Source organism: Melanaphis sacchari, unplaced genomic scaffold (genome assembly GCF_002803265.2).
Source record: "Melanaphis sacchari strain LSU unplaced genomic scaffold, SCAv2.0 Contig111_pilon_pilon, whole genome shotgun sequence".
NCBI lineage: Eukaryota > Metazoa > Arthropoda > Insecta > Hemiptera > Aphididae > Melanaphis > Melanaphis sacchari.
This window is the reverse complement of record NW_020270431.1, coordinates 448,920-474,456: the sequence shown is the minus strand read 5'-3', so window position 1 is coordinate 474,456 and position 25,537 is coordinate 448,920. Positions and strand designations below refer to the sequence as shown.

The window sequence follows — 25,537 nt, the reverse complement described above, 5'->3', positions numbered from 1 at the left end:
ATTTTTTTGTGACAAACTATACTATTATTTTGAACAAAAGGGACATTCAAGATCTTATATATATAAATATCTTATAATTACAAAATTTTATTGACTAATGACTATGTCAATAGTACGATTTATGGTATAATAACTTATTTTCTGTTATTAAATAGGTAGGTTATATTGGTAATAAAAGATAAGCAACTATAACTCAATCTAATTTGGACTATTGGGCACAAAAAAAAAACTTAGAAACCAAAAATAAACAGTTTGATTTAGTTTAGTGTTAGCGTTACATTCGTTCAAATTTTGGTAAGCAAAAAAATTAATAAGGTTTAAACGTTCGAAAACTAAATATTACTTGCTGATTAGTATTATATAAGTGACAGGTCACAAATAAAATGTATGAAGAAAATTATTATATTTTCCTGTTTGGAAAAATTATAATACTCGTTTTTAATCAAATTTGAGCGTATAACTTTATAATTTACATGATGAATAGAGACAAATTATTGTATTAAAAGTGCGTTACTCTAATAATAATGTTTGTTATCAATATATTTATATATTTTACTGGACATTGCCCTACTTAGCTATATCAAAATCAATTTCCTGTAGAGACACCCACTTGTTTCACTGAAAATAAAATAAAAATCTGCAGTAGTCAATACAATTTAACATGTAGAGCTTCTAAAACTAATATTTAAATTTTAATATAGCAAAAAAATAATAAAAATATGAAGTTAATAGTTTTTTTAATTATTTTGATTATTGAGAGGTTACATTGCCGGTCTGCAAATGATTTTTTGAAAGACGTATTTTCAATTGAAGATGATCTAAAAGAACAAAAATGCTCAACAATGCAATGTCAAACGGCAGGTAATTATCTAAACACCATTAATTAATAAAAAATTATAATAATATATTATTAATGTTTAGGTAAACTTTTCTCAAAATAGTTTTTATATTTATTTATTTATTAGACTCTGAGGTTAACAATAATGTACCATATGTATTATGTAACAATTAAAAAAAAAAAAAAAAAAAATGTGAAGCTAATTATTAGCTAAGCAATAGAATATTACAAAGCTTTAAAAATATGTATTATAATTCACTACTGTTATAGAATATCTGTTGAAGAGTATAAATAGATCAGTAGATCCATGTGAGGATTTCTACGAGTTTACGTGTGGTTTATGGGTAAGAGATCATCAAGTTAAAGCCACTAAAGTGTCTTGGTATCAATATAAAGAGGCAGAAAAGAGTATAACACATAATTTAAAAGGTATTTAATAAATTAATATAAAATTGTATACACTCTCTTAGGGTTAAAGTTAGTACATTACTTCTAAAGGTCATACAAACAAACGCACCTGACTATGTATATTTCGTTAATAACATGTTTAAAAATAAAAAAATCTTTAATTTGAATAGTAAGGCATTAATAACATAAATATTCTTTTTGTTTAGTTATAAATTGTATAATCATATATTTTAGAAATTTTGGAAGACAACAATCCTGATACAATTTTAGATCCAGCGCAAAAGTTCTATAAAAGTTGTTTAAATTCTGGTAAATCTCAAAATTGTTATCAAACATGAGATATTTATATTTAACGTAAAATTACTTAATCTTATGTCCTTAGTTAGTAACGGAATGAATATTGAATATTTGAAATCGATTGTCTCATTATTTGGTGGATGGCCAATCGGACAAAATGACCACAGCGACAAGTTACAATCTTTGGATTGGATTAAAATGTATATTTATATGGAAAAAAACTGGAAAGTATCAACAATTTTAGACACTGGTATATCCATTAATTATTTGAATACCAGTCAATACATTTTAATGGTAAATGGGCGTGATGTGTTTGCAATGATTTTAATCGGTTTTATATAGAATTATAATGTATAGATAGGGCAGCCAGATTTAATGTTACCGAGATCAATGTTTATGAACCCAGATCGATACAAGACTCAAATAAACGCTTATTCAAAACTTATCGCTGGTACGGTATTTTTGTTGCACGAAGAATTTGGGTCTAAATTCACTCGAAGCAGACATTTCGGAGATGAAATCGCCGATGAAATAATTAAATTCGAAATTCAATTGGCCAAAGTAAGTGCTTTAAATATTTTGAAAAAAATAAACTGTATGTCTTTTATAATATGAATAGATACAAAGCACCGGAGAAATAAGAAAAAGCGAAAAGGTATTAAAGAATCGAATAATGACAATAGACGAACTTCAAAAAGATTTGAACAATGTATCAGATTCGTTTCAGGTACCTGTAGACAATAAATTAAAATTACACCGCCCTGTTTGGTTTACGTACTATTCGTACACGTGCTTATGAACTAATAACGTATACATTATATATTATAATACTTTTAACAGGTTGATTGGTTAAAAATGTTTCGGCTTCTTTTTAAAGGAACTGATGTACTTCTAAAAAAAACAGAACAAATATTTGTTAAAGAAGAGAACTATCTAAAAGACTTAGTACGGTTATTGGAAAAAACGCCAAAAAGAATTTTAAGTATGTTATACATAGGTAGTCATAAATGTCATAAATTTACTGTGAAATTTCACATTATATATTAATATAATTAGTTTTGTAATATTGTAGTAAATTATATGTCATGGTGCCTTTTAAGATCCATGTTATCTGATATCAAAGAAGATTTGAAAAATCTCGTTCAAGACTTTAATGTGGTATTCACTGGAGATGTTAAAGAAGTTTCTAGGTAATATTGAAATAATAATAAAGATGTTTAATTTATTAGTTCGAAACTTAGTAAAAATATAATGTGCATAGACATATTCTATTCCCCATATTATATTATATGGATAATCAATTTTTTATGATCATATGGGTTCCAATTAGTCAAACATATATGAAAAATTAACAATAAGTCTTAATTTTTCAGAATTTAATATCATTTTTTTTCTTTTTACTGACAAGTAAAAAATAAGTAGGTATTAGGTGTATTAAAATTATGTTCAGAGAAGCTTTTTTTAATATTTAATAATAAACTTCGTTATTTGTTAATTTGTATTAATTTATGTCTTGTAGGTGGGTGGATTGCGTATCAATTACCAGTTCATATTTTGCATTTAATGTTGGTTATAAATACGTCACTAAGTATTTCGACGAGTCTACGAAAGACATGGTGAGGTATTATAATAACTTAAGACACATTTTAAACCTACTTGATTTGATCACGTTATTATAATAATTACACTGCTGATTGGAGTTTAAATTTAACGTTGAAATAAAAATCCATAGGCTACAGAAATGGTTAATAATATACAAGAAGCTTATATGGAACGATTAGAGAACATAGTGTGGATGGATTCGATTACTAGGCAATCCGCTATCGATAAATTACAGTCAATGCACAAATTTATTGCATACCCTGATTGGTTCCATGACACTTCATATTTACACAATAAACTAAAAATCGTAAGCATGTTAAACCAGTACACACAGGTACTTAATCAATAATATTGTAATAAACCGTTCGTATAAAATGGATACAATTAATACATTTTTATTTTATACGGTATAGTTGATACTATATATATTATAGATATCGCAAATTTTTGGTTTAAAATTAACTGTTGTGATTATTAAGATCAAAATATTACAAAAAAATCAATTTCGGTTTATGAAATTGGGATTATTATATTGGATGAATACTTTTTGCTTTAGGTAAATATGACAGACAGTTATTTGATGAACTTGGAGATACTACAAAATGAATCAAACTTAAAAAAGCTTTCAAAATTAAATAGTTTTCATAATCATACAGAGTAAGCAATATTATGTATTAAATTGGTGATTTTTTGGTTTTGATTTTGTTGTACAAAATGTGTTTCAATATTATATAATAAGTAGTAATAAATTATAATAAATGTATTTAGCATAAATCGAAATGTTGACTTCCCGACATAAGATATAATACTGCATCCGTTTATTTACCCATAATACTTATAAACAAATATTGTACAAAGTTGCACTAATTAGACTATAAGAAAAACTTGTTCAATTGATGTGAAGAGTGATTTTATTAAAAGCAGATATTTATACTAATACATTAATTTACATTTTATAAATATTACATTCACGTTATACGATTATGTTTGTCTTACAGATGGACAACGGATATAGTTAGTGTAAATGGATACAACGATATTTACTCGAACGCAATAGGTAAAATAGTAATTTAAGTTCAATTATCTTTAATAAAAGCGATTTAAAAATCATATTAAACATTATTTTTATTCATATTCGTGTAAATATATAATTTATAAATTGTTGATTGCTTAATTTCTTTTATAGTTGAAAAGCATTTTAGATTAAAAATAAAAAATTTTTGCTTGAAATAATTTTAATAGATTTTATATTTTATTTATAAGCACATAGCAGCACGTATTTATATTGATCGTCTTGCGGAAGGCAATCTGCATGGTAGTGCACGTTATTAGTATTTCAATTACATTTAATTTTTAATTTTCAAAGCTTATCTTTGATGTATAGAATATCTTTAAATCATACATATTTTATTTAAATTAGTACAAAAATACCTATGGTAGTTATAGCTGAAATGTATGTTTACTTAAATAAATATAGAAAACCAAAGTTAACTGAATGATATTTTATATTTACAATAAACTACGTCGGAAAAACCCATATTAATTTGTAGAGAAGGAAAGAAGAAATGATATTTTTCATTTTATAAAAAAAGTATCATCAAAAAACATCCATTTTAAAATTTTGTCTTTCACGACAGTGTCCGTATTACATTACATTATTATGTAGTTATAACTTTAAAAATAATTACTAATTATTTAGATTTTTAATAAACTTATTTTTTCAGTTTTACCAGCTGGAATGTTACAACTTCCATTTTACCACAAAAGTCGAATTCAGTGAGTGCATATTAAATACCTACTTATTTGTAAATGGGATATAATATACACTGGTGCTCTCAAACGTGCTTATAAATATTTTGTTTTTTATATTTTAGGGCTTTAAATTATGGAATGGTGGGTTTAGTCGTAGGACACGAAATAATGCATGCATTTGATGATTCCGGTCTGTATACCTACACTTTATTATGTAAAGTAGGGTTTCATGAGTAATCATGAAGTTTTGTTTTTTATAATTAGGCAGAATGTATGATAAACATGGCAATAGGCGACAATGGTGGACTCAAGAAACACAGGAGACGTTTTCAATAAAAGCCGAATGTTTCGTCCAACAATATAATAATTATAGTTTGAATGTTCTTGGTAACGAAGTTAAGGTAGAGGATTATATTATTTTCGACTTGATTTCAAACAAACATTTATTACTATTATAATTTATGTTTAATTTAAGCAGAGTATTAAATTAAACTTTATGTTATAAAGCCTTTTAGGCTTATTTTTTATACTGATTAAAATGCGGTATGCTTTAAAAGTTGAACTAATTCTAATAAATATGGATTTTTTTTTTTTAAACCAGTTAAAAAAAAGTTAAAATAATAATAATCTTTATTTGTAAACACAGTCTAAATAATTTTGACTCTTCACACTTTTACAGATATTAATGTTTTTTTGGTGATTTAAAACTGAAAAACCCATACAATAATTAAAACATTATTCAAAATATTAACTTTTTTTTAGATAAATGGCCAAATGACTCAAAATGAAAATATTGCAGATATAGGTGGTTTAAGTCATGCTTACATGGCATACCAAAAGTACGTATCAAAACATGGCGCAGAAAACCGGCTACCCGGATTAGAGGATCTGTCAGCTGAACAATTATTTTTCATTGGATTTGCTAGCGTAAGATGTCGTTTATTATCATTGATATTAAACATATAGATACGGATTTACTTTCTATACTAAACATTAAATTTTATGCCAAAATAACGGAGTGAGAAACACTTTGTAACACTCGTACAGAAGCTTTTGAGCGATTAAGAAACTAACATTTAAACAAAAGAGTAAAGAGATATAACGATGTAACAACTAATTATAATATCAGTTGTGTTGGCTTACAAATTTGTGTATAATACAACATTCGTACGTTTAATATCAACGCCTATTACGTACATGGTTTTTTTAAATTTTAAATTTAATTTAAATTTACAGATATGGTGTGAATCGACAACTGAACAAACATTATTAAACGATTTATTGACGGACGTCCATAGCCCAGGTAAAATTCGAGTATTAGGAACCTTATCAAATTCTAATGAATTTTCTAAAGCTTTTCGTTGTCCAATTGGATCTCCCATGAATCCATTAAAAAAATGTAAAATTTTGTAAAATATTAAAATAAATAATTGAACAATTTTTTTTTTTTTTTAATTTCTATTATCTTTCTACAACGTAATTCGTCAATAAATAATCGTTAATATTAGATGAAAATAAATTTTTCATTATGGTACATTTAAAAAAATATATTTGATATTGTTTGTAATAGAAGGATTAATAATATATATATATCATGTTTTTGTATGCATATTCTGTTATTTCGACTTTAAAAATTATAAACAAAACATAAAATATCACAACAAATCGAACAGTAAGTATAAAAAAGGAAATCACTAAATCAGGAAAAAGAAATCATTTATGCTTAACGTATTTCATTTTAGTTAAATTTCCATGTAATAGTTGGTCAAACTTGTTATAAAATATGATTAATATTCCAGACATTGAATATTTTTCAATATTTTAGTAAAAACATAAACTTGTATTTTGAATTATAATTTATTGGCTTATTGTGCTTGCCATGAAAGTAATAAATTCTATATAATAATTATTACCAACAATAGTTGACTGTTTTCTTCACTAAATTTTTAACTCTCTGTGGTATTAGTTTTACACAAAATATATTGCCTTATTTTGTTGTTATTAAAAAACAAATAACCGTCAATACTTGAAATTTTCACCAAATATTTATATACAAATTTTATATACATCGTATAATTTTTGAAATATTTTTACTCTTTATCGCATTTGAGTTATTTATAGATATTTGATATTTTATTATTATTATTTTTTTTTTTCATAAATATTGATAGAAAGTTAAATTTGGTCAAAAATTTTAAACATTTAATATCATTTTCCTCAAAACCTATTAGTGTTTTTATTGAAATCAATACAATAGTTTTTTTTTTTAGATATTTAAACTAAGTATAATAATTTTAGTTTTTTTGTTGCAATATAAAAATATTATTTATATATAGTATTGAAACTTTTATGTACGAGATATTATTACCGTATACTACAGACCAATTTATATTGTTCTACGATTAGTTAGTATTGGCTATTGACTCAATAGAGTCAATAGTTAATAACGATAATATATTATATAACATAATAAATATATGTTACTATAATAATACTAGTTGACTCACTAAAAGTTGTTTTCCAATAAAAAATTTTTATATTTTGTAACTGACTCAACAAATGTTAAATACGCATATGGTTGTGAGTTCATACGAATTTCTAACAAAAAAAGCATATTTAGTTGTTCCTGAACTTTTCAATTTTCCAGACTACTTGTCCAATTTTTCATTCAATAAAAACTTTACTCTAATTATTACAAACTTTTTTTTTTAATGTGCTCAATCATTTCGTTTGTCTTTAAATTATGCACTTACCAACAAACAGTATTTTATTTATAGAAATGAATGAAATTTTTTAGAAAAAAATGAATTCAACTTATCATATTACTATTAGTAAAATAAATAACTGTGATAATTAATATAAATATATCATAAAATATACTTAATAATATAAATTGACAAACTGTATTCATTTAAAATTATTTTGTATGGAATAATTTATCATTAAATCCAAACATACACCTTACAGTAACTTGCACAATCACGAGGTACAGCAAAGTGATTATCTATTTTCCTTCTTTTTAATTGTCCACGATGTCTCCTGTTAGTATAATAACAGACAAAATTAAAAAAAAAAAAACAATTGTATTAGATGATAAGAGTTATTATGTATTATTAAAAATCATTCACGACATGTATTAGACTCGGATGTTATTTTTATTAATACTTTTTATTTATAACATACATCATATATTTAGATATGAAATATTCTGGAAATTGGTCAGTTCAATATTCAACGGATTAAGGTAACTTTTATTCGTGATTTGTGAGTTTTAAACTACATAATAAGTGAATTGCATTCAGTTTTAAAATAAGTAATGTTCAAATTGCACTTAAGTGAAAAAAGTTGTACTCAAATCCCTCATGTTCTGATCATTACAAAAACGTATTTACTAATAATCAGTTAGTATATAGTAAACTGTAATTTTAATATATAAAAGTTATTGTCTTTATTGTATTAGTTTCTTATAGTTACAGTTTAAAAATAATATAATGAAAAGAAATTTTAATTTAAAAATCAATAAATAATAATATAAGGTATAATGAGTAAATATTTTCAGAAATAATAAATTATAATGAAAATAGTTTCAAAACTTTTGTTTGTAATAATTGTAAAATCCACATTTTTAGATTCGCCATTATATTTTACTTTTATTTTTAAATGAATTACTCTACGAATATCAATCGATTTTTAACTAAATCAATATGTACAATATATTCCAATTTTTATTGAATAATAATCGAGTGAAATGCAATCCATACATTTTCATTTCTGAGCCTGAGTGCAATTTGAACATTTTAGTTTATATAATGAATACATTATCCTAAAAAAGATAACTGTCAATATTATTACATATAATTCTTGATTCCCGCATCGTTGTATACATTATATATTTATTTTAAGTACACTGCAAACATGATTACGTCGATATCAACAATAATATGCAAACATGATTATATGTCGATATCAATAATAATATTACATTATATTGTATTATACATAATATGAAATGTTTAAACTTATATTATACTATAATCAATCAATCAGTTATTAGTTATAGTCAAGCACTCTTATTCACATGACTACAGTGTTACAATGTATCATTAGTTTCTACAGGTATTTTTTCAGAAGTGGCGTGGCAAAAGAATAATATGAATTTGAATAGCATTTTCTTAGGTTATAGAAAGTATGTAACCAGTGATGATGGTATACTAAGATATTAGATTATAATAAATAAACGTTATTTGGGCTAACAAAAAGTTAGGACGTGTAAATATATAGGAGTAGATAACAGATTTAAATACAAATGCCACGCCACTATATGTATGTATGTATAAATGTAAATTTTTGATGTGTAGGTGTATGTATTAAGTACGAATATACAAAACGAAAAAAAGGAAAAATTTTAAACGTTCATTATATTATGCGTTTCATAATACTTTCTATCGAATATTGGAGACATGATCTAAAGGCGAAAACAAATAATTAGCCATTATAACATGTATTTTATTGGAGATTAGGGATTTCTGAGTATTTTTTTATTTTATTTGTTTGCTTGTTACACGACTGCTTCTACTGCTCGCACACTAATGATGGCGTAGCTTCGACGTCGGGTGGTGTCACAGCCACTGTGACAGCGTTGTGAAATTGTCCACTTGAAACAAGTCTCACCGTGGTCACCCCACACATAATCGTCTCCACAGCGTTTTCTATGGAAGAAAATTAGCGATACACAACTCGTAATATTATACTAATAATAATCAAACGAATATCTATTATAAAATTCTCACACGGCTCTTGAAATAGGCAATTTTGGTACGCGTAAATAAACATTGCGAAATTGTTATGTGATACTTTTTTCACCGCCGGATCAGTATTTTGTTATTTTTTTACATTTATTTGTTAAATTTTAAACATTATATAGCTCATATCAATTATTTTTTAAAACTTTAGCCTCTCTCTAGAATTTTCACCTTAGGCGCGCTGCTATGATTCCACTATTCATCAAATAGTATTATACGAGAAACATGATTTAATTGGAAACTTTCGACTACGAGACTATGAAATAAAATACGAACGATTTGTTTTATACATAATGAGAACCTCTAATCGATTCCAGTGTTACCGTTATTTTGTTGTACAGTAAAATATATTTACTGCTATAGTAATACTTAACTTAATGATAATAAGTTGTGTTGTCTTACTCACCTGGTTTCGAGTTTGTGCCGCAAATTGAATCAATCATGGACAACTGAGCTAAGCCGTCCCCACCGCCGACTTGAACAAAATCTGGCAACCCTTGTTTGTCACACTATTAATTAATTAATTTTGATTTCGTCAAAAGTCACAGTAACATAATTAATCATACTATAAATATACGATATGTTGTTATAATTGAGTTAGTAAATACATAATTACGTATAATATTATATATACGTTTATAATTTATGAGTCTGCTCCTCTTGTGCTAAAGACGCTGACGCGTAATATAACAGAAGCCACGTACGAATGACTTATTTTTTTCATTTATTGCCATAATAATGATTATATTATAATATATATCATATACCTTGTGAATCGTGCCGGTTTCGCGTTCCGTTGGTGTCCTTTTTTGTTCATGCCCGAGACCAACACCCAATGCTAAGATTTTCACCTGAGCCGGATACAACATCGTCAGACTGCAGTTTACTGGTTTTCCATAATTCCTCAGCGTGTGCACGTCACTAATGTCAGCCATAAGTATGTTGCAAGCTACAGCGACGAATTACCAATTACAGAAGTAATAATCGTTTTCGTAGTAAAAAAAAAAAAATCATTATTTAATTTAAAAAAAAATAAAAAAATACTCATGTGTTTGTATTGGATGAAAGCATTGAAGAATTTTTTTCAGAAATTTGAATTCTCAATTGTCGTTTAATTTTAGAGTGCCAAAAACAATTATTTAAAAAATGCAATTAAATGCGTAATTTAACGTTTTGGTATTTGTGTAAATTATTACATTCTACATGATATGATAATAAATTCAACTCTTTGAGGATTCTGTCACTGAACTGCCCTGCCTCTATTATTAGTAATGATGTTAATAATTTTCACATCATATATCATACTTTCTTATTGTACTTATGAATATCGAGCGGAAAACCACCGTGCCCTGGTCGTAATAGTGGCACATTATGATGACTTAGCAGAACTGACGTCCCGGGAGGGATTTCTGGGGTGCTTGATTCCAGGGAGCACACCATGGTTTCTCGCCTAGAGGAAGATACTCCGCAATTACATATAAGGGTGAAGTATCGCTGAGATAAAAGTCAGACAGACTTGTCAAACCCCGTAACACACAGAAAGATCTACTTATGAATTATGATACAGATTGTAAATTTTCTATTTTAATAAAAAAAAATTAAATTAAATATCTATATTATTATTTTAACGGCGTTATATATTATGTCAACCCTACTCATACAGTATATTCAATAGAATATTTTCAGAACCAATAAATTTAAATATTAATTGATTTAAAACTTCTTAACAACAATTTAAACTTTAAAAAATTATAACACGAGTACTGTTAAAAGAAACCGAATTATATAACCAACCACTTAATACGTTCATTGATTACGGGCCTTCTTCATGTATAAAAATATTGACAAAATCATTACTATAATAACTACTATATAGATACTATATATGTATACATATAGAACTATGTGTTATTATAAATACAATTTTAATTGATTGTAATATAATAACATTTATAATTAAACAAAATTTAATTATATATAATATATGTGTTCATCAAATAAACGGAAAAAGTTGGTTAATTGGTAAGATGCTACGATACATTTCTTTAACTAATATCTTATTTAATGCGAATACGCAATTGTGTTTGTACATTAACGTGATCGATTGTTTTTGTTAAATAGATCAGGGAGATAAGTTTTTTTTTTTTTGGCATACGACGTAACGAAGTTTACTATAATCAACTATGAACAAACAGGAAATTTAATTCATTTTCACTAAATGCATATAGACAACTTTTACAAACATCAAACTTAGACGATCTGTCGTGGCACTTATCCAATAACCACAAATGGTTTTAATCACTATATATATATATATATATATATATGTGTGTGTGTTTGTGTTACCTACTTAATGAATTGAATTTGCTTTATATCTTTGTCTTTGGTAGAGCATAGTTTTTCAAAGATCACGATGTTTACTATAAAGAAAATAATAACAATCGAGTGTCTGTGTCACATTTTATACGAGCATTATTCTCCACATAACTCTGCATTAAATCAAGAAAATAATTTATTTTGAATTATAAAATAACCTGTTTTACCTGCATGTGATTTTCAAGAACACTTTTTAAATATTTACATCATATATTATTAAACGTTTAATATTATTTAAACATCACATACATTTTTGACACTTTAATCGTTTACTCGTACCAATATCAAAAAAAAAAAATAGATACATTTAAGAACTTAAATTTTATATTTTTACAAAATTTCAAAAAATTTATTATCATTAAGTAGATAAATTTAAAGTTATTTAATGATAAAAAGAAGCAAAATGTACAATGCTGTTAAATTTTTTAGTACTTTTGACATATTTATACATATATTTTTATTTTAATAATATATTATAAGTATTGGTCACATAATAATATTCAATGCGTTTATTATTTTATATTTTATTATGTAAACATATAATTTTATTTTTATCTGATTTGACTGATTGTTAATCAAGTCAATCGTGTCATTTTTTAATGGTTTTTAAATAAATCCCATATCGTATTTTATAATCAACTGTTTTTATTTTAATCAATCACTTAATAATTCTATATTTTATTAATTAAACCTACTAATTTAATTAGGTGCTTTTTAAGATTATTATTTTTAACTTTTCAGTATTTTTGTTAACTTACAAGTAATACTTTTAACTTTTGCAGCTATTCACTCATTTCTCAATGAATATAATGTTCATGTATATATTTTATATAGAGGCGTTTTAGTATATTACTAAAAAAAGTTGAATAATTTCATTGTACATATTGCAAGACATTATAATATTGAATATACATTAATTTACACGAGCATATGGCTTTGATCACCCCTATTTACTATTCAAGAATCAAAACACATTTATTTGAATACCTCTTCGAGATTTGAATAATATTTATGGATATAGGTGCCATCATATTATTGTTTTAAAACAATAAAATAACGAGTGACATATACTATCACGAACAGGATGCTAATACAGTATAATAATATAAATATTCGCTTGGAAAAACAATTGCTCACCAAGGCATATTATAAGTACTATAACGTCGCTTAATAGAAATGTCTAATCGATAATGCAAATTTATTTATTGGAACGTTTATTTCTAAATTTTACTTTAACCATTATACATCTTATAAAATATTTTAAGTCTTCATCAGAAATTTATTGAACCGACGTGAAAATTAATTTAAAAAATAATTCAATAGAATATTCATTTGAATTTTTCATAATTTATAATATAACATTTAAATATCCCAATTTCCTTCTAATATGGGTATTCGTTTAGATTTCGTACAAGCAAATTTAAACGACAATTTATTCAAATTTGATTATTTTGTTTATAAATGCAAATAATTATAATATATTATGTGTACATGATTATTTTTAAAATCATTTTTCACATAAAAAATAAGTATTTAAATCAGATATTGGAATAACATGGGTTTCTGGTATCAAAGGAAGAACTACCATATGGAGAAATGTTTGTAATTCCGATATGTAGATGATACCGCAATAGCCGCATTAAAACGTATACTTATTCTATTTATTATTAGTTATTCGTATTCAGTTGGCGTGAGAATTATAACCGTAACGTAATTGCAAGCGAACCACGCACATCCGTGTTGCCATTAAATTATGCCAGCTGTAATTTAACGGTGTCCGGGTAGTGTGAGCTTAACCAAATTTTACAAATGGAATATAATTTGATAACGGCGTAATATATACGCACCCGTACGTACAAGCACATATTTAAAAGGGTTTACTGGTGTAGATATATAATATATTGTGTCAGTTGCTTATGATAACGATTTGAATTGAACGTAAACGCGGTTTATACTTTGTACACTATTGCTGGGGTTATGTTTTAGGGTCACTGAAATCGTTTGTCATATAATATTTTGTATTATTAAGCACATAATCAGTGACAGTGACCTATCTAGTGACTACATAGGTGTACATTTAGTAACTAGTCTTACAAAATCAAGTTACGTTACGACCAGAAGATAATCTGAGATTTTCGTTTATTAGGAGCTTTTTTTCTTTTTTCTTTTTTTACCTCATTATATCTTATTTGCCTTTTTATAAATCCCTATGCATTTTTTAAATTAGCAGCTAAGATATAAATTTATAAACGTAATAAAATAATTGAAAAATCAATATTATATATTTTTATATAATTTAAAAAGACTTATAAAAATAATTAAATAATATAAACTAATGAATTTTTAACGTAATTTAAAATAATTGAAAATTAACTCAGATAATAATGAAAGTTTCAACATTTTTCCATCACCTAAATATGTTTCTGATTATGAACAATAAAACTTATTTTTATGTTAGAATAACCATGTATAAATATTTGATGATTCATTTACTTTAGAAAACTCATTATATTGAAATGTATTAACTTTTTTGAAAATATTATAGTTTTGAATATTATTATTTTTATAGTTTTTTAAGTTTTTAGTTTAAAAAAAACTAACTAACTAACTTTTTTTTTTTATATATATTTTAACAAATAATTGAAAATATCTTTTTTATAATTCTAATCAAAAAATGAATGAAAAAATTGAAAATGTTTTGATGATTTCTCTTTTGCTATAAACAACTAAACATTTACATTTTGTCTAGTCAAGATAAAGACAAAATCATTTCTTCAACCTACCTTTATAATATTATTAATTTATTAGTAATTATTATAATATATTATTATACATACGGGTAGGGTTGTCGATGAACGATACGTAAAAGCTAAATCCATTTCCTCTACGTGGAACTCTGTATTGTATCAAAGCAGCATTCTGCGACGATTTCAATATTTGTTTGTGTTTTTTTGTACCACACATCTCGAAGAAACGGTCATTTATCGATTTTGGATGGTCTTCTTCATTGGGAAATAACTGTCCGTTGAGTTCCCATCCATCTACAAACTATACACAAGTAGGAAAATATAATTTATCACATATATATACCTTTGTAACATATACGACTTTGGGTACCCGTATAATATTTAAATGGTAGATTACGTATGTATAGTATAAACATTGAATATTATAATAAAATCATATAAATATTTACTGAATTTAAAATAGCTAATAGTATTTACAATAAATAAAACAAAAAATACGACCATTTATTCGTGATCACATGGTCTATGTTGTAGATTATAGATATGGCTATTCAAATTTAATTTCAGCGTGTGATTGAAAAATCTTCTAGTTATATATACACTATATTATACATATTTATGTATTATAAAATGACTGCAAATTATCATAATTCATAAGTCATAATATTATGACTTACTATTAATTATTAAGTAACACCATAAGTCAAACCAGCATACATCAAACCAAAACATTGAAAGACTTTTTAACAGACTTATTGTTTTAGAACATCATTATCATCAATACTATTTACTACTGAACAATTTGGACATTGTTATTAAGCTATATGTAAATCGAATTAGTAAAATATACTAAATAGTAATCATACTAATTTAATGATGGCATTATGTATACATTTACAATAAATATACCGATGTGATATAATTACAAATGAATTGCCCATTTGATGTAGGTACAAAATTACTATTGCAGACGCGTGAACATAAGACATGTTGAATTTATTTATAATTAAACAACATTTAATGTTTAAATTTTATTATATAATATTATTAAAATAACGTTCTAGCTTAAATTAATAAAAATGATTATCACATTTTATTATATGAATACTGAATAGTACTGTATTATATGAATTTTCTAAAATAAGTTTTCGATTTTCACTGTTTCATTATTTTATTACTAATCACATTATGTTTAATGTAAATTTTATTTATATGTGATAATATAATTAAAGAATCAGATCAATGATTCAATAAAATTGCACGAAAAAAATAAAAATAACTTTTGAAAAATAAAGCATTATCTAAAAAACTTAATGCATTACAATCGGATGATCTTATTTTAAGGTATAGGTACACATGATTATATTATGTGTTCAGGGAAGAGTGTATTATCACTTTGGTACATCATAAATTACTACAATACTTATATCTTTCAACAAAGAATTTGAGCTCAGTTGTTTTAATAGTTTATACATTTTATGTATAAAAAAAAATGAAAATGTACGTTATTAAAAATTTTACCCGCATATATATATATATATATATATATAAATATACGTTTTCAAGTCTAATTGAAAGTATAAAAATGTAATAACTACAAACATGAAATGTTTATATAACATTTAAATATTAAATGATCAAAAAGGTTTTCAAATAAAATAAACCAATTATATTATTCTAATAGCTTCTCGTTCCCGTTAAAAATCAAAATATTAATAATTAATAAATATGCCTCCTAGTAAACTATTTTATACAACAATGATTAAAATATAAATTATTAGTATGATGTGTATATAGTAGTATTCTGGTTTTGACATTTCGATAAAAATAAATAAATAATTTCTATAAAATCAAAAAGCTGGTTGTCATTAAAGCTTAGTAATAACCGTGTCAGTAACATTTTTCCGTCAATACAGTGTATTTATATATTTTTAATATAATATGAATAATTAAAATGTGTCTAAAATTAATACAAAATGTATTGCAAAAAAAAAAAAAGATAAAAAAAACTATAGCACGGCTTGAGTAAAGGGAATTTTTACTGTTCATTAATGATATCATCAATTTATGTATTTGTATAAGAATTGGATACATTAATTAAAACAATCTTTATGTCATTTACGCTAAAACCGACGAGATGAGCTATCTATGAGAGTGTTGCAAGTTTACATTCATTATATTTCATTACATTCATAGTTTTTATTTTGAGCTGAGAAATGCACGAAATGATTTAATGTTGTGTCATTTACTGCTTCAAACTTCAATCTTGATATGTTTTTTGGTATGAAAATGTATCTATTTCTTATTTTAGGGGTCAAAAGTAAAAAATTCCCAATACTTTTCATAATAATTTAGAAAATAAAAAGTAGAGAAAATGGTCATTTTTACACAAAACAATTTTTGAAAAAATCGGTTTTATTTAATTTTGTTGTATTATTTGTGGGGGGCTTGTAACTTTTACGCAGATATCTACTTGTATTATTATATTTTACTGTACTTTTAAAATATTTAAAATGTCTATTTATACTAAGAACTAATTACCTACTCAAACCGTTTTATGCAGTGGCGCTGAACTTCTAAAAATGTTCTCAGGCCAAATGAAAATACAACGGCCCCAAGCCACCCCAGCGGCCACAAACCTACTCTTACGTACCTAATGGCTAATTTGATTTATTATTTTTATATTTTGTTTCTGTAGCTATAAGAATTCAACTGAGACAGAGAAGTCTTTAAACTACAAACTAGATACCTAAATAAGTAAGTATTAATATACATTTTTTATTTTCATCAAATAACCAAGTACATTATGTTAATTAAAATATTGCAAAAACGTCCAACCCCCCTCTGATCGCCGACCCCTTTTAAAAATTTTGTCAGGCTGTGGCCTGACCTAAACACAGGACTTGGCGCCACTGGTTTTATGATAAGACAGAATTGACTTAAAAGTTATATATTATGTAAGCATACTATTATAATAGTACCTATTATTATAATAATAGTTTCTCGCTTTTTACTTATATCATACAATTATTCAAAATCTGATTTTAAGTATACTTGCAAAACATATTTTTTAATTTATAAATTTTTATACCATTCAAAAAACATACTGTGATCAAATTTATATTTTTAAATAAGAACAATACTTTTATGTTTTTACGGTAAATTTTAAACCTTTTATAAAAATGTTTATAAATATTAATCATGATTTGATTAAATCTGTTTTGAGTTATTAAATTTTAAGAGGATATCTATTATGAATAATAATCTATGAAAATGGACATAAAATATATATGGGCTATGATGATTATAATATTATAATAAACATTTTATAATTTGTAAAAATTATCCGAGCATTATGAATATGTCTTAATTAACTAAATTATTTATTATAACTCATGTCCATCCAAAAACGGTGTATATGTATTACACGTGACTGGTATAGAATTGGTTCCCGTATAAAAAAAGTATTTTATTAATATGAGCTAAATTGGTTCCCGTTTATATTTAAGCCAGATAGTTTAAATTTTTATTTTTAAACAATAAAAATTATTATTATTAGAACTACAAATGTTAGCGAATCGTTCCATTTAAAACTAAATAATGAGTTTACTAGCGCTCGTCTCAGTATAATTTATTTTTTGGAAACTTTGAATGAACAATACTTAAACATTAAATTATATTAAATTTCTCATTAGTATTACAATTTACATAAAAACTTACCAACAAACAAGAAAAAACAATCAACATTGGAAAACTGTATGACTGACTACATTAATGGGAAATATAAACGATTTAATTATTTGAAGAAAATCTGGTTCAAATTTTCAAGGTTAGTTTAACTTGAACCATCAGCTCAACAGTTTTAAATTTTAAATTTTAAATCATTATTTTTTATTATTTTTATTTTATACATCTAAGTAATAACTACTTTAACGATCGCTTATACACATTCATTTTTATCTACGTCTCCTAAGTCGGTAGACTTAAATCTATAAAATTGGGGAAAGAAATGTTAAAAAATGAGAAGCAACTCGACCAGTAGTGGGATTATTATAAATTTAAACTATTATAAAATAATAACTAATCATATGAGTGTCACCAATGTCAAAGTCATAATTTATTACTCTAATCTTAAATTTTACATTTTATTAAATATTTTATTGATACATTAATATAATGATTAGGTATGATGAAACGTTTTCGAAGATTTTCATCGTGGTTTTTAGATGTAAGAAATTTCTCTGCGAAGCTAAGATTTTTAACATTTCATAAAATATCATTTATTAAATTATAAAAGGCACCTATATTTATATTTTGTATATTACTATAGTTTAATTTTGTTTGTAATTACACTGAATAAATTGAATACCCTGAACTTGATTGTTAACTTGATTTAACTTTTAAAACTCAGCTTCAAAGGAAATGTAGGTTTTTTAGTAACAAAATTATTATGAACATTCAATTAAACATAACTTCACAAAGTATTGGTATTAATTATGTAATGTCTTAATTTGTATGGATATTTTATTATTAATATAATAAAATATATATTAATATAGATATTAATAATTTTATTATTAATATAGATATTTTATTTAAATTACTCGAATTATGTAAATATATTTTTATCAAGAGATTATTTATACTCTACGATTATACATATGACTATTATGATATTACACTGAATTATTATAGGAAAAAAATGTCTATAAAATAAATAAAAATGTAAATTCAATTATTATTGTAATTTATATTGGATATTTGAACACGCATGCATACTGTTTAAAACACAGAATACGCCACTGATGTATTTGAATTATTCTACAGTAAATATTTTTAAATATAAAATAATTTATAACTAGTTAATAGAGATTGACTGTGTCGAGAAACTACATATTATAGGTACGCATGTTTGCCTACATCATTATTAATGCATTCGCGTAATCTTACTTAATATGCACTTAAACACAGACACTTACCGCTATTAAACCACCGGTATTGCAGGGTACGTCTACGTAATCAAAGTAAACGTGAACCGTCTGCTCGGGTTTTGCTATTATGTAAATGCCACACACGGTCGGATCGTTGGTTAGCGATTTGTAGTATAGGTGGCCTTCTTCGGACCACACGGTCATACAGTCTATAAAAAAATACAAACACGTTATCAACTCTCGACGTGACTATCGTGAACATACAATCATAAAGTGATGATCATCGCATCATCTTTAACTAAATATTAAAATTATCTCCTTCGCGATTTCTCGCGAATACACAAGATCTACTGTCATTGTAATATTATGTAAATAATATAATATAGTATGTACATATTATAATATAGTTTACCTGTAATGATTTTCTCTTGTGTTCGGATCCGTTTGCTCTGTACTGGGTACAATAATGATGATGTCTGTCGGGGATACGAAAAGCGAAATAATAAACAAATATATATTAATGTTATCATGAACTTCAATTATTGTTATAACTATACCTAATTAAATCGTCTCCTTTTCCACCACCTATCTTATACGGGTTTTCTAACTACGTCATCTTAATTAAAACAACAATATATTATGAACTAAATAACTACAACGCCGTTTAAATAGTGAACGTTTATAGTCTATTTACGGGTATTGAGAAAATATGGTCATAAAAATACAATAAAAGTGAAATTAAGTTATAAATCTCGCGTTATATTCCTGTAATTTAAATGAATGTTTTTAATATTTTATTTTATTTATATTTTTTGTAAATGGGCAGTTTTATTTTAAATATCTAGTATGTAATTATAATAGCATTAATTATATAGATTATCTATTTCATATTTAATAATAAGTACTAATAGTTTTGGTACTTCTAATTGCATCGTCTAATATAATTAAACATTATAAAGTCATATCATAAATTATCATAATAAGCTTGTGTACATTATGATATGAAGAGGTGTGTCTGCAGGTTAGGTTAATGAAAAAACACTCATATTTCAAATTATGCGACCCTATCTAGTATCTTAATCATTCAAGGATTATCCCAAAATGGAATAGCGCTGATTATCTGTGCACAATTATTAAATTATTTATAAGGAATACATGTACTCGTATAATATTATGTTAACATTACAGATTTATGACACACCATTGTAAAAAAAAAAAAAAAAATTATGCGATAGTACAATTTCAATTTTTTTTTTCACATATTTATTTTTATTTAAACAATCTGTTTAAAGTATTTACAATAAGCACAATAGATGGATGATATTATAATTGGCCATAGTTGGCTTGGGTGAAAAAGCTATTCAGTAATAGCACTTCATGGCGTGGGTGGTGACGATTTCAATTAAAATTAAAAATATATATTTTTTACCAATGAAATTCGATTTAATAATAATAATAATTTATTAATTCTCCAACAAATAATATTTACAAGGTGAATTACAATTAAAAAATTTTTGTGAATCACCTTCAAAGTCAAAGGTAGTGTTGAAGGTGAAAGCTCATGTAAGTAGAATATTAAATAAACATTAATAGTAGATAATAAATGCTATTATTAAAATAAATTATTACAAATACATGATAAATATATTCAAATATTATTTAAATCCAAAAACATAAGATTTATTTTTAATTGTTTAAAATTAATAAAATTATGAATAGATACAAATTGTATGTTAAGTACAAAAATGATTGAATAAAAAATATGATCTGGATTGAAAAAGTCAGTTCTCGATTTAGGTAATGTAATATTAATATCTTTAACAAATAGTCTGTTATAACTATGAATTTTAAAAGTTATTGTATTATTGTATTTAAAATATAAAACATCAAAAATATGCATTATATTAAGAGACTTCATGTTTAAAATGTTACATTAGTTTTATAAAAAGTCGTTGAGAAGAGACAAGGATTATTTAATATATACTTTACAAGAGAATTTAATGTTATATGTAATATTTTATTATGAGTATCAAAAACGTTATTACAAAATCTTATATCATAAGACACTTATGATTACATTAGAAATGTATATACTATTGTTTTAACATTAACAGTTTAGATATTTTCAAACATTCAAAAACAAAAAAAAATTGGACTGAAATTATTACTTTATTTATGCAGACATTCTTGACTTAAGTATTTTACTAAGCTAAAAAAATAAATAAATAAATAAAATGCTATTTTTTATATAAGTAACCATTTAAATCTTAAGTTTATATCACATTACACATTTTTAAGTAGTTTTATTTTAATTTTTTTTTTTTTTTTTGAGGAGAGCAAATAAACAATTTTAATATATTAGGTTTCTAGCGTTTCAACAAACATTACACAACAAACCTGGAATTATAATTTATATTAGCATTTAAAAACCATGTGCAATATTTATTTCATATTATTTGTATAACTGTATGCGTAAAATTGTAATAAATAGCTTATAATATGTATATTTTATTTAGCTGTATAGCTATCACCATTTTTGTCACTTAATGATAATAAAGATAAAATTTGTCACGTGTACAATTCGACGTTACCTATGGTTGTTATTATTTTTATTTCAACCTATATTTTCATACTTAAATTGAATAACCAATAGAATGGATGGGTTATGGATGTGAACGATAAATATAATTATATGCCCACTTGTATAAATTAAGAAATGAACATTTTACAAACATGTGTCAATTTTACCTAATACCTACATAAAAGTCATATTTACGTTTTATTGTTAACACTTTAAAAATAAAGAATATTGATAGAAAAGAATAAATAAAAACTACATAGTTATCTATATTATTATATTGTTCTTAGTTTTAATTAAATTAATAATAATTATGTTTTAAAATGGATGAAGTGTAATATAAACTGTTTTTAATTATCTCAAAAATATAGAGTATTATAAACAATAATTTAATGATTTATGATAATGAATTATATTTTTATATAGATTTTGTACTATGTTCCGAGATTTACTTAGTATAAAAAAACTGTCTTTGGTACCTACGAGTTATTCACTGGTGCTTGTCAGACAAAATTTAATATCCATTGAGCTTATTATGCATAACTTGGTATAGTTCTCATATTAAATATTAAGTAGAATATACATTTATGTATGATCGTGTCCCACTGCTGTTTTGTCCCTATCGATAACATTTATTACTTCATTTAGTTTTTTTTTAAATCTTTTATTAATCTTTGTTTTTTATATTAACTATAAGGAATTTTCTTATTCATTAGCTGTATATTCATGCTGTAAATAAACTTAGTCACAGTTATCAAGGAAATAAATATTATTCCTTTTTTTTTTTTTTTTTTGAAAAATTCGAATGCTTTATACAGTTTTACATTTTAAATTGAATTTAGGAAAATCGAGGTTATTGTATACAATGAAAATACGCCTAAGTCGTGTTTCGAAAAAAAGTGAATAGTAAAATAGTCGGTGAAAAATTTACAGTGTGCTACGCTCTATACCATATAATTTATGTGTTGGTATATCACGTAAATATTCAATAGAATAAAATATAATAGCATAGTTTGAGACAAAAAATGAGTCAATACCATAAAGACAGACAAATTATTATTACGAGTGTATGAGTAATAAAATATAATATTAAGTACGTTTAAATTAAATTTAAATATTTGTGATGTATCCATTATTTAATTATACTCAAAACGCATTTATCGATGTTAATGAGTAATATTTTATATTATAGGCTTCACGATGTGTTTTGTTTGTACCTTAATATAATATACAATAATACACATGTATGCTGAATATCGAAAAGTTATGTTAGCATATCATGTACATATTATGTTATAGCATAAAGTAAAGGAATAAAATAATAATAGTGTCAGTTTAATAATATATATGTGCATACACAGGGACTTTTCAAATCAATATTATATGTACCAAAATAGCTCGCACAAGATATTTGACAAGTGTTGAGTAGGTGATGGCATTATTGTGTTAGCAATATCATCACTCCTTAACGCAGAGATAATCAACATAATATAGTATTAACATTTACACATACGGTTTCAGTATAAATTGAATGGAAATTGTCGGTAGTCTTATTCACTCAATATTTTCCCGCATGGTTTGAGTGAAGTTTCGAAGACATTGTTCAATGGTCTTGGCAAATAAATGTTATTATTTATTTACTTATCTCGAATTCTCTAGTGTCTAAATTCCATAATATCTAATACTAATAAAAATATCATTGGAACAGTAAATAAAAACTTTGAAGCTTCATAATCATTCAATAGACATAAATTATTGCACATAAACAAATAGTTAATTTAACAAGTTATTTTATGAATAGGTATAATCTTTTTTTTGAGTACGAAAATGTTAATTAATTTTTTTAATTTTTTCCAAAAAGTTTTCTTAACTTAACGATATAAAATAAAAGGATGAATGATGGTCAAATATTATCCTAGTCTATCAAGTTTTATTTATTTTTGTTAGTCACAGATCACAGTTTAGTTTTCATCTTAACTTAAAAAATCATAAACATAATTAGATAATACAATAAAATGTACTTCATGATTTTAATTATAACTTAGTACACAAGCAAAATTATATAATTTAAGAATTAAAATGGGAGGTATTTTTGAATAATTGTTTAAACATTAATCGTGAAATAATTACTCCAAATAAATAAATTATTACTATTCAAGTTATTCTCTTCTCTTGATAAATTATTTAAATAATTATTAGAAAATATTACTACTATAAATAAACCCAGATATTTAGTTCTTGGTATTCATTTATTTTAAGCTATCTTTAAAACGATCTAGGAATTGTACACTGGTCTGTTTTTCATATACATAATGTCATATTATATCTCACGTGAGATGTTGGTACTCTAAGTTTTGTATAATTTTCCGAATTTTAATATCGCACTAAATGTTTTATCTAATTGGCGAAAAATATTAATGTGGAGTATAATATTTCCTCGAGTTCCACCTAGTATGGGACAGTTTTTGACACGGTTTTATATTTTATTTTACTTACAAAATCATATAATACATTATATTAAGTAAATACTAATGAAACTGTACAATGCTTGCACAGTTTAACAAGCTCCTTGAAACTAAATAACTCATGGGTAGAAAAAACAATATAAATACATATGAGTATACTTAACTCTTGAAAGTGTTCAATTGAACTTAGGACGAATCTAATACCGATATACGCATGCACGAAACGAATGGAAATTGTTATTGATGGTTTTGAGAGTATTCTATTAGTATATATTGATTAATCAAGACGCAATCAACAAAACAATACTCTGCAACAGGGTTAATCGAAATGTGTTCCTTACACACTATATTGTATAAATTAATTGTCTTCCATTTTAATGTTGTTGAAATTGCGTAGGGTGTATTTACATTTACTTAGAATTTAGAAAATATAATTCAGCCCCTAAAATAGTGTGTAATACATTATACTATGCGCACTACGAAAAGTAAAGTTTACAATACGAAATTTAAAAGTGTACTTTTAACAATATTTATTTTGTCAAAATATTTTAGCACTTTTTTTAAAATCATTGATTCATTAGTATAAATAACCTAAAAAATTTTAATAATATAATATTAGAGTAAATTAAAGCAATTTTTTTTTTTTTTAATTAATTAATATATTAGTTAATAATAATTAAATTTTTTTTACAGTTATAAAATAATTTATTTATAATATTTTGTTGTTTAATTTATATTATG

The 25,537-nt window shown here is 24.7% G+C and overlaps 2 protein-coding genes across 3 annotated transcripts in view; one reads left to right on the top strand and one right to left on the bottom strand.

Moving 5' to 3' along the window:
• Positions 1-684: 684 nt before the first annotated feature.
• On the top strand, positions 685-6,336 carry LOC112603807 (endothelin-converting enzyme 1-like). Of its 2 annotated transcripts, none has more exons than XM_025352564.1 (17): positions 685-861; positions 1,109-1,267; positions 1,481-1,555; positions 1,629-1,837; positions 1,901-2,104; positions 2,163-2,270; positions 2,384-2,525; positions 2,616-2,733; positions 3,063-3,159; positions 3,276-3,452; positions 3,702-3,802; positions 4,144-4,202; positions 4,870-4,921; positions 5,020-5,087; positions 5,162-5,298; positions 5,660-5,824; positions 6,134-6,336. In XM_025352564.1, the coding sequence occupies exons 1-17, from the start codon at positions 720-722 to the stop codon at positions 6,308-6,310; spliced, it is 2,190 nt and encodes a 729-aa protein (XP_025208349.1). In that variant the 5' UTR covers positions 685-719; the 3' UTR covers positions 6,311-6,336. The 2 variants fall into 2 exon arrangements, with proteins under 2 accessions (XP_025208349.1, XP_025208348.1); XM_025352563.1 differs by having other exon boundaries at positions 3,276-3,479.
• Positions 6,337-8,729: 2,393 nt separating this feature from the next.
• The window catches only part of LOC112603810 (corticotropin-releasing factor-binding protein), a 39,975-nt gene continuing 23,167 nt past the window's right edge, over positions 8,730-25,537 (bottom strand). Inside the window, exons 2-7 of the mRNA XM_025352570.1 lie at positions 20,166-20,229; positions 19,802-19,962; positions 14,913-15,123; positions 10,467-10,648; positions 10,106-10,208; positions 8,730-9,606 (exon numbers count right to left, since the gene is read on the bottom strand). Coding sequence (XP_025208355.1) covers positions 9,470-9,606; positions 10,106-10,208; positions 10,467-10,648; positions 14,913-15,123; positions 19,802-19,962; positions 20,166-20,229 — 858 coding nt within the window. The 3' untranslated portion in view covers positions 8,730-9,469. The remainder of the gene's footprint in view (positions 9,607-10,105; positions 10,209-10,466; positions 10,649-14,912; positions 15,124-19,801; positions 19,963-20,165; positions 20,230-25,537) is intronic.

Excerpts from the sequence above, each read along its gene's own strand:
- LOC112603807 (XM_025352563.1), top strand. The coding sequence starts at position 720 with ATGAAGTTAATAGTTTTTTTAATTATTTTGATTATTGAGAGGTTACAT. Across the intron at positions 1,268-1,480 it reads TATAACACATAATTTAAAAG|AAATTTTGGAAGACAACAAT; the intron begins GTATTTAATAAA and ends CATATATTTTAG. Across the intron at positions 2,526-2,615 it reads AACGCCAAAAAGAATTTTAA|TAAATTATATGTCATGGTGC; the intron begins GTATGTTATACA and ends GTAATATTGTAG.